The sequence below is a fragment of the Macrobrachium nipponense genome, chromosome 3, assembly GCF_015104395.2.
Source record: "Macrobrachium nipponense isolate FS-2020 chromosome 3, ASM1510439v2, whole genome shotgun sequence".
In the NCBI taxonomy this organism is placed as follows: Eukaryota; Metazoa; Arthropoda; class Malacostraca; order Decapoda; family Palaemonidae; genus Macrobrachium; species Macrobrachium nipponense.
The window spans coordinates 52,234,225-52,245,010 of NC_087202.1; the positions used below are offsets into that span (position 1 = coordinate 52,234,225).

General features: G+C 35.1%; 1 protein-coding gene across 5 annotated transcripts in view; it reads left to right on the forward strand.

Moving 5' to 3' along the window:
* LOC135221775 (caspase-1-like) overlaps window positions 1-10,230 on the forward strand; it is a 232,076-nt gene extending 221,846 nt beyond the window's left edge. For 3 of the 5 annotated variants that reach the window (XM_064259604.1, XM_064259603.1, XM_064259605.1), the window contains one exon: window positions 5,992-6,437. In XM_064259604.1, the coding sequence (XP_064115674.1) occupies window positions 5,992-6,338 (347 nt within the window). In that variant the 3' untranslated portion in view covers window positions 6,339-6,437. Of the gene's footprint in view, window positions 1-5,991; window positions 6,439-9,088 lie in introns of those variants that run through there. The other 2 variants (XM_064259606.1, XM_064259601.1) reach the window with 2 other exon arrangements.
* The last annotated feature ends 556 nt before the right edge of the window (window positions 10,231-10,786 follow it).

Consider the following 10,786-nt stretch of genomic DNA (forward strand, 5'->3'; position numbering starts at 1 on the left):
GACTTCGAATTCTATGAGACTCTTACAGTTAAATTTGTGCCAGTCATCGTGCTCAAACCCCGCGTTCTGACGAAATCGATTCTGACCTTAAGGTCGACATTCATGTAATAAATCCATAGAAATGAGACCTTTATCAGTCTACATACGAGTCCAGGTCTGTAGTCTTAAGACACGTTTACAATGAAATTATCTGAACCGTGGAGTCCATATGTTGTTGCCAAATAGATTTTTTTCTTTCTTTCTTTCTTTTAGTTGGTGAAAAGCTTGTCCTGGGCGAGGCATCGCGGCGGGGAAGTCCCAGGATGAAATGCCAAGGTCCTTCAATCGTGTTTCTTTGTGACAAAAACAGGAATTACTATGAAAAAAAACTTTAGCGTGATCGCACGAGTGGGGTAATACAGGTCAGATGTGAGCAATGACAGTGTGGTTCATATTGCTAATTACCCACGGCTAAATTTTTACATCTTGCCGCCGCTTGATTTCTAAGTGACGAAGTGAGTTCAGTTTATCCTATATTGTATTGGACTATTTCTAAACCTATTATTTTGCGAACGTAGAGTAGGTTTTTCTCATTTAAGCAAAACTCATGGTATTTGCGAAGTTAATATAGGACCAAAAGCTGGTGCGCTTTGGCCTTCGTCAGTTTGCAAGACTTGACAGCAGTCTTTTTTTTATATGGGAGCCTTAGATGACCAAATCTGTAAAGCGCTTGAACCAATGACCTCTGTATTCCTCCGGCGAATACCCAGGGCCAATACTCTTAATTCTTATATCTCGGAATTTTCATTTGCTGCATGACCTGGCGACTCTCTTAACTAGGTTCGAAAGCCTTTAAACATCTTTTCCTCAAAAACCATTGGAAGGACCAACTGAAAAATTGGCGCACGCCACCCGGCCATGCTTTTAAAAGAAAAAACCAATTTGGAATTTCAAACGGCATGCAAATTAGGTCACGTTTGACTAATGAAATTTCATTTTTTTTTCATAAGCTTTCAGCCACCGAGTTACTGACCAAAACTTGCTCCAGCTTGGTGATAAAGGACCAGTTAACCCTAAATGCTGATTTGGTTAAGGCGCTTACTCATGTTACTATCTGGCAACATAAACTGTATCACAATGTCACATAAAGGTGAAAATGCTTCATAAAGTGAAGTTTTCTGGGTTTTGCGCCTTCCAGATTCATCAGACGTTGACAAGGGATAAGGAGCTGGTTCGTGCTGAACGTTTTGTTTGAATTGTTCTTGTAATTTCTTAGCATATAAAATCTTCTAAATAACATCCCAAGATCAACTGAACATTCAAAATCTCAAGTTCTTACTCCCTTCATGGTAGTTTCTAGTGGTTTGACTCTTTTCTTACTATGAACCTCGACTTTTACAAAATTGTCGCCAACAATATTTGGAATTGAACCAACTCCAGTCTCATAAGCATTATGAGGATTAGTTCTTTCATCTTCTGTTAATCCTGTACATATTGACATAACACCATCAAAATCGGGAAATGATGGGTGTGATGAAAATCATTCCACAAAGTGCTGAAGATCTTGACCGTCACTTGAAATACGCGATTTTTTAGCACCTGCATGTTGTTCTGATGTACTGTAAGGAATATCACAATATTTTTCGATCTTCTCTGTGATCTTAAAAACGGTACACATTCCTTTCCCCCATTTAGTTACCATTGAATCAGTCATACCTCTGCCGTTTGTCAGTCCTCCAGAACTTCAATGGTCGGACCAGATCCTAGACCAAAACTTTTCTGGCTGTCTTATCATGAAATAGCCTCTTTGTACATGTTCGTCATTCTTTATGGGTGATGCACTTTTTGAGATCAAACATGTCTTGCGGGTACAGGCGAGCAGACTTTGCATTCAGAAAGTGATCGCTAGCATGGAAATGTGGTAGCATCTTTTGGGTTGTTTCAAGGGGTAATTGCCAGTTTCCTGCACGTGCTGCTCCAATGACCTCATAGATCTGTGACCTAATATCCTCAGCAATTATGGTTGCAGCTGTTTCCACTATCCCAAGTCGCTCCTCATTCTCACTTTACTCCTGTCATTTGCATGCAATGTGCCAGATAGAATTTTGTTGCCCGTGTCGCGAAAACACACCACTGGTTTTCTGTCTATGTTTACCGTTGCAAGTGTCTTCTCCATACTTAAGCATCAGTTCAAATTTTATTTTCTCATTTAGCGGCTCCCCGTCATATGTTTAAGAAATTTCACTGAAAGAAAATTGACTCTCTTCTCTATTTTCCACAAAATAATCAAAGAATGATTCATTGCCCCTGAAACGTTGTATAAAACTTCCTCATACATTTTGAGTGATACCTGCCTCTGCAGCAACTAAATCAACTATATTACGTACACGGTTATTGACTGTTTTACCTAAGTCATCATTCCTTTTCTCGCTCACTTTCAAAATAGTGTCCTTAATATGAAGTCTCTACACGGTGCACAGTCTCACGATCACTTACAGTTTTTTTGCCCAGTTATACATCAGTCATCAGATGCATCTTCACCACAAATTAGATAGTCATGAAGAAAATCAAAATGCGAGTCTTGACATCTCAGAAATAGTTTGGGATCTGTAGAGGTTTTGTCTTGATTGAAAAGCTTCAGCAATTCTTTCTTTCGTGTACACTTTCCTACATTTTCCGTGCACTTTGACACATTTCAGTCCCTCTACCTGAGAATGCTTTCCATCTCTTCATTAAATACTGTAGTCTATCCTTGTTCTTAAACCTTTTTCCTTAACCTCACGAAGTGACTCACTCAGAAAGTAAGCCTTCACGAATGAGGCGTTTCCCTGATGAAGCCATTTTCCAGATAACATGAAGGACAAATAGCAGGTGAACAGTCATCGTTCATACTCTGTGAAAAAAAAAAAAAAAAAAACTAAAATTAGTGCAAGAACTTGATAAACGATTTAATATATCGTTTGAAATAACTTTACGAGCGATATTACGTCCGTAGAGCCAAAATTGCACGATTTTTGCTCACCTCAGCATTAAAACGTACGAAAAAAAAAATTATGAACATCTTTTGTAGAAATTAGTTTGTAGAATAGTTGTTATATAAACACTTTTCCTCTAAAGTCAGTGTTAAGCAAGGTACATACAAAGAACTTTTTGGCCGCCATTTTTTTCAAGATGGCTGCCAAAACCGTCAAAACTATTTGCAGCTTTCCGTAAATTTTTTCCTTAATCGGTGTTCTCTCTCTCTCTCTCTCTCTCTCTCTCTCTCTCTCTCTCTCTCTCTCTCTCAAAGTGTCGTAAATTCTATGACTATACACGTTTTCATTTTCATTTTTCACTTTGTTTGCTGACTCAATTCTAGATTATAAGAGATATTAAGATCAACACAACAGCTTGGAGAATGAAAATTGCAACTATTAGTATTGAAGATTTGCCTTGATTTTTCTCGAGTCGCACCTTACCAGAGGATAATGCACATTGGTACAGGCGCTTACCGCATTTCTCCTAAGTACCATGATTCGAAGCCCCGCAGGATAATGAAAAATAAAAAATTCTTCATTTCATTTTCATTCGGATTCTCAAAAGAATTCATATTATTTAGTATTTGAAAGCCCAGTTATTAAGAGGTCATTATGTAGCCCTCATGTATTATATATATATGTGTGTGTGTATGTGTATAAATTATTTCAGGGTTAAATTCCCGTCGGTTCCTTAATAATAAATGTCATCTTCTTTATATATATATATATATATATATATATATATATATATATATAATATATATATATATATATGTATATATATATATATATATAACATACAAGCTCTCTCTCACGCACACACATGAATTTATACATACATTATATAAATATACGAGTGTGTGAGAGAGGGCATGTGTGTTTAATATATGTAACATTAAAAATAGTGAAATTTAAATGGAACTTTGCGGTAAAGCACGTCGGTAATATTCAGCAAATTCCTCAACAAGAGTTGTAGGTAGAGGAAAGAAATGTAGCTTATGCTGACGTCCTTCAAAGTAATTCTAGTGTCACTGAGGACGATGATATTTAGTTTACGTGACGAAGAGCGATGTCAGGGACGGTCCTTATATCCTTATTTAGACGCCAACTTACAAATACCATCAGTCGATCGACACTGCGATAAGGATGTTTCAGGAAATGGTTCTGAAACGGTCCACGTGCCATTAGACAAATGGCGCTAGAAAATAAAAGGGATGACGGACGTTTATATTCCCAAATTTTGCGTGCGTAACCAGCCAGACATTAATGATATATATATTTATACGTGTATATATATGTGTGTGTGCGCGCGTGCGTGTAGGTGCGTGTATGTATGTAGGTTTCAATATTTAAAGCACCAGAGAGACGTTTCATTCAATAGGCTGCAGGAGAAACATCCACTCCCAAAATCGTACTTTAATAGCTGAATCAAGGCTGAACCACTTGAAGAAATTTTTCTGAACGCCAGCCGCTTCCTATACCCACATATGAGGCTTTTTACCACTATATATATATATATATATATATATATATATATATATATATATATATATATATGACTGGTAAAAATGTTCTGTTACAACAGAATTCCATCTAATAAAAGGAGCCCATAAAAACACCAAAATATAGAGTGAAAAGTACTATATTTCAGAGGCTGCTGTCTCCCTCTTCAGGTAGATGAATGAGAAAAGTTTACAGAAAGGTGGTATTCATACCAAGAGGTCCATCCACCGGCAAGCCAATTTAGGTCACCCCCGCTGATAATCTTCCTTTAATCTTCTTAAGCGTTGATTGAATGAAAATCTTGTCGATCGTATCTGAAATCCATGCTCCTTTTGAGATGTTCATTACCTGCCTCTCTTTTATTAAGGCCGATTCCATCATTTGACTCTTGTACCGGCAGTTGCTGCTATAAATTACACGTGACAAATTCCAGTTTATTCTATGGTTATGTTCATTTATATGGTTGAAAATAGCTGAGTTCTGTTGTCCATACCTAACTGACCGTTTGTGTTGTATTAATCTCTAGGGAAGTGATTTACATGTAAATCCGATGTAAGATTGGTCACAGTCCTGGCATGGAATTTGGTAAACCCCAGTGTCCTTGAGAGATGTCTTTTGTTGGACGTTAATCAGGGACAGAGAGAGAGAGAGAACAACGTGTAGTAGCAGTAATAAATATAATTCAATATGACTATACCGGATTTGACGATCGCCTTTGGCACGTTGCTTGCCAGTTTTAGCAATACTGAGAAATCCTTGATAAGGAAAATAGAGAAGACTCTATACAAAATTAATGGAACTGATACAGCAATCCTTTTTAATAAGACTCATTTTAAATGGGGACATATTCGCTAGAACCAATCCTAAAAGGCCATGATGAACCGGCTAAGCAAGTTCCAAAGACCAGAACACATAAGAAAAATAAAAACTGAGCAAAGAGAAGAGATATATAGTAGAATATGGACGGAAATAGCAAATAATTAGGAGTAACCAATCAACAAAGATATAATTCTAAACATTAACGAAAGGAGAAACAGCAGAATAATGGAAACAAAGCGTAAATGTCTAACGTGGTATTCCAGCCTCTTAAAATGACAAGAATATGACTTATTCTTAACAAACTGGCTTTCTTAACTTGGAATTCGTGATGAAGGGGTCTTGTAACCCCTTCATCACGAATTCCAAGTTAAGAAATCCAGTAAACTTATTTTTTAAACTTCCTACAACCTTGGAAATTATTTTATGTGACTGAATTTTTTTTCTTTTCTTTTCCTGGACATTATAAGGAAAAGATGTTGAGGCATTCCTACAGATTGTGTTCCCTGGACGTCGAACAGTATTTTCTTGATTTCGGTCTTCTTCATATCATTATTATAATTCTCTAAGCGCCGAGTAACTTTTTATTTGTTATTATTGTTATTACTACCACTTGTTGTAGCATTAGTAGTGATGATACTTACATTATGATTCACAATCTACTTGGGGGGAACAGAACCGAAATGGAGGAAAATCCATAATGTCGGCAACGTGTCATCCGGATCCAAAACAGCGCACGCGGAGCGGTCCCGTTCTCTCGGCCGCCCGAGATGGAGAAGGAGAGTCCCCAAGGAAAAAATATCAGAGCGCCAAATGTCAAGGCCTCCATCACTGAAGACGAAATCGACAGCGACGCCCTTCTGCCGTCCAGCGAGAGGCAACAGAGGAAAGGTGATAACGACGATGGAAGTTACCAAGTTGGAGATTACGCAAGGATCGTCAAGGTCTTCTTCGTCTGGAGACCGCCTCCGCCCTTCGGGAAAAAGGTCCTTCGGGGCACATCTCTCAACTCTATCTGTGTAACATATTTTCTAGCGGTACCTCACATCGTCATCTTTTGCCCTTTCTGGTCGTGAGGCTGTCTTCTTTCTTCTTTTGGCTCTCCTTTGTTGCAAACTCATTATCGGGTTGATATCGGAGAAGAATATATACATCTTATATAATATATATATATATATATATATATCATAATATATATATATAATATATATATATGATACATATATATATATATATGATCTATATATATATAATATATTATAATTTATATTATATATATTAATATATATAATATATATATTCTATATAATAGATAATAATACATATATTTATATAATATATAATCTATATATATATATTATGATATATATATCTATATATATATTATATATATATATACATATATATTTATATCTATATATATATATATATATCTATATAGATCTATATAGATATATTATATATATTGAACTTTTTATTCTCTTCTTTCCATCAGCAGTCTGAGGTTACTTCTTGTTCTTCTCCAAGCGCGCAGTGACTTAGAAGCATTTGCCATTTTATTTTCATTCGAAATGTTAATTCATTCTTATGCGCAACCTCAAAAGCAACTTTCCAGAGAATAGAAGACCCACGAATGAAATAGAAATAAACAGAAATACGGTAATTTACATTGGGCAGTAACCTTAGAATAGATATAAACAACTTAGTAAACTTAGAAATACTTGTATTTACTGGAGTAAAGAACGAGGGAAAAATAAGTAATCAAAATTAGGTAAGACAAAGGACAATGCAAATGCGCTTCGGAGTAGTGCGGCGTTATAATTTGATTAACATCACTGTTCGTAGTAGTACTGAAGTCTTTTCCATACCTCTAATATCCATAAGTGAAATTAATTGGCGCTATAGTACCTATCTGTTACAAACAAAAATTAGACCAGGAATATTTAGATGTATTTCGTATGAACTCAAATAGCATTGTGCACGATTTTGTTAGAGATCTTTGATAAAAAAAAATAAAAGCTAACTTTCATGTATTTAAACGATTTACAAGAACAAACTTTTTTTTCCTTTATCGTCACAAGGATTGTTTACAATGCCACACTCGTGGAGTCGTGATCGAGTTTCCCTTGAAGTTTTGTATATACAACCATGAAGTGATGCAGGAACTGAACAGTGTGTTTCACTATAGCTTCAAGTCTTTCCTTTATGAAATTGTACATTTGTTTGCACACTGAATCTCACTCCAGAGTTAGTTGCATCAAAAAATTCCACTGAGCTGAGCTACAACTTATGCTCTTTTTTGTGTACTTTTCATAGCATGATACTACATTTTATATGTTTGCACACACACACACACACACACACACACACACACACACACCACATTACATATATATGACTGGTAAAAATGTTCTGTTACAACAGAACTCCATCTAATAAAAGGAGCCCATAAAAACGCCAACATACAGAGAGAAAATACTATATTTCAGAGACTGCTGTTTCTCTCTTTTACCTGAAGAGAGAGTCGGCAGTCTGAAATATATTATTTTTTCTCTATATTTTGGCGTTTTTATGGGCTCATTTTATTAGAGTAATATATATAATATAATATATATATATAATATATATATATATATATATATATATATCCATATATATATATATATATATGTATATTTAGTGTGTGTGTGATATACATACACATAGTTATATAGTATATATACATATATATATATATTTATATATATATATATATATATATACACGTGCTTTTAGATATGTATAAACGCAGTATAAAATGTATAAAGAACATATGGCCACAAGGAAATTGAATAGCGGTGTACATGACTTTTCATTTACACTTTAGGGCGTCTTAAAGCAACTTCGGTTGCCTTAAAAAGCCTTAGAATAAAGGTGAGAGACCTTGCACTTTGTCGTTTCAATTTCCTCCTCGGGACCATATATTGTATATATATATATATATATATATATATATATATATATATATATATATATTGTGTGTGTGTGTGTGTGTGTGTGTGTGTGTAAACAGAGTGCATAGCCAGGGAAATTAAGACGATGGATATCTTACACCTTTCCTGTACGCTTACCTATACTGTTTCTTTTCATCTGTCCATCCGCCTGTGGTGTTTTTGTATGGTAACACTGCGTCCCGGGCTTTAGATAGTTACGCTATTTGTAAGTTTTAGGTAAATAAAAGGATATCTGAGTGTACATTTGCAACTGAAAAGTGTTTTAATAATTTACTGTATGCGAATTACACCATTAATATTCGAAATAGGATATTATTATAATCGTTGAATGTAAGCTGAATGTAACTATCTAAATCCCGGGACGCAGTGTTACCATACAAAAACACCACAGGTGGATGGACAGATGAAAAAAAACAGAGTATAGTGGCTGTATTGAGAGACAAGATAAAAACTGAGTTATCACATAATGATTACTCTCATCATACGTAGCAATGAAAGTCTGCTGCCTGGGCAAAGAATTGCATAGTTTGGGATTGGTATGTTTGAATTTATGAAATACTCATTAATCTCCAAATCTATAAACAGTTTCCAAAGGCCAAGTTTATCAATTCAGTTAGTATAATGTACCTGTTCACACAGTACTTCTTTCTTTAGTTACCTGATCATAACTCCTTTGGCTGTCTGTACTTCTTCCTTATTTTTCAATATTTTCATAGCATGCTTAGCCTTATTCCGCTGTATTGTTTGTTTGTATGGTGTTTTTACGTTGCATGGAACCAGTGGTTATTCAGCAACGGGACCAACGGCTTTACGTACCTTCCGAACCACGTCAAGAGTGAACTTCTATCACCAGAAATACACATCTCTCATTCCTCAATGGAATGGCCGAGAATCGAACTCGCGACCACCGAGGTGGGACGCCAACACCATACCAACCACGCTACTGAGGCGCTTTATTCCTCTGTAATTTCCAAACTGTTGTGCTGTGCGTCTATTTATCCTCTGTATTTCTTCACTGTAAGGATCTTTTCCCACTCTACTTATTGTTTTTCTTCCTTTATCAGATTGTGGTGTATTTTGGATCCCCCTTTTTTTTAATCAAAATCTGGCAGATCATGTTAATTTACTTTATTCAGATTTTCAAAACATGGCTTCCAACGTTGATATAAAGATACCTATTTATTTTTTTACAATGTTGAGTTCTCCATTTTTTAATTTTATATAATCTGCTCATTTTACTCCTTATCATGGCCACGTTGCTATGCTAAATGTGTGAGAAAAACAAAGACACTCTTCCCCAATAAAGATGTCCATTAAATGTGTGAGAAAAACAGACTCTTACCCAATAAAGATGTCCATTTCAAGGGAGTGTTATAACAGCAAGCCTTTGATATCAAGATGTTTTTTCCATTTTAGGTGCCATAGTTACAACTGACAGACTGGTCACTGGAACCACAAGATATTTGCTGTAGAAACAAATTACATTTTATCTGAGCAACAAATCTGTAGACAGACTGTAGTACACCACTTTTTTAGGAAAATGCTTTGAAATTTTAGTACAGAGATCAAGACTTCAAGTTCATGCAGTATAATTTGCTGTTGAAATTTTGATTGTTGGAATTTAGAATAATTTTTTTATTTTCTATTATTTGTAATTTGGTGAAAGTTGGGAGCCTCTTTTTTTATAACTGGTTTTCATTATTGTAAGCTAACCATAAAGGAAGGAAGAAAGTAAGTCAGTGTAGGATTTCATGTTTTTTATTTTCTAGGAACTATTTAAAAGATCATTTGAATAATGTTATTTACTATATTAGATATGTCTAGGGCTTACTACAAAAAACACCATTTTTTAATTGCATTTCCTTTATTTGTGGAAGCAAGGTCATGTTGCTTTGATTGACTAAACTTTCATCAGCTACATGAATCTCTTCCATGAACTGTTCTGCACACTGTGATTTTTTTAACTTTCAAAGAAGAGGTCAAGCTGCTTTCACCTGAGCACATAATCATCAGTTGCTTTATCTGATTATTTCTCGAAATTCTTCATCAAAGATTATTGGACTTCTTTTATTATTTCTAAGACATTATCAATGCCCTTATATGCATATAGGGTGGAGACTCCTCTCCAAAGGTTATCATTCCATAAACCTGTGAAACTAATGTAAAAATGTTTGTCTTAAAGAACCATAACATACAATACCAAGTCACAATGAAGTGATTGTCATACCTAGAATTCTGTAGACTGGAAGACTTTCTGTATCCATTTTACCATGCACAATTTTGATGGAGGATACTTTTTGTTTAGTGCAGCATAATATGATTATAGTTTTCTCTTCAGCATTGAGGATGAAATAAATCCTTATTCATTACTTAAAAATATTTTTTGCTATTTATATAATGAAAAATGAAGTCATTTCTGAACATTAAAGATCCTTTAAAAAAGCAACTATCATCAATGGTATGTATTCCATTAGCACA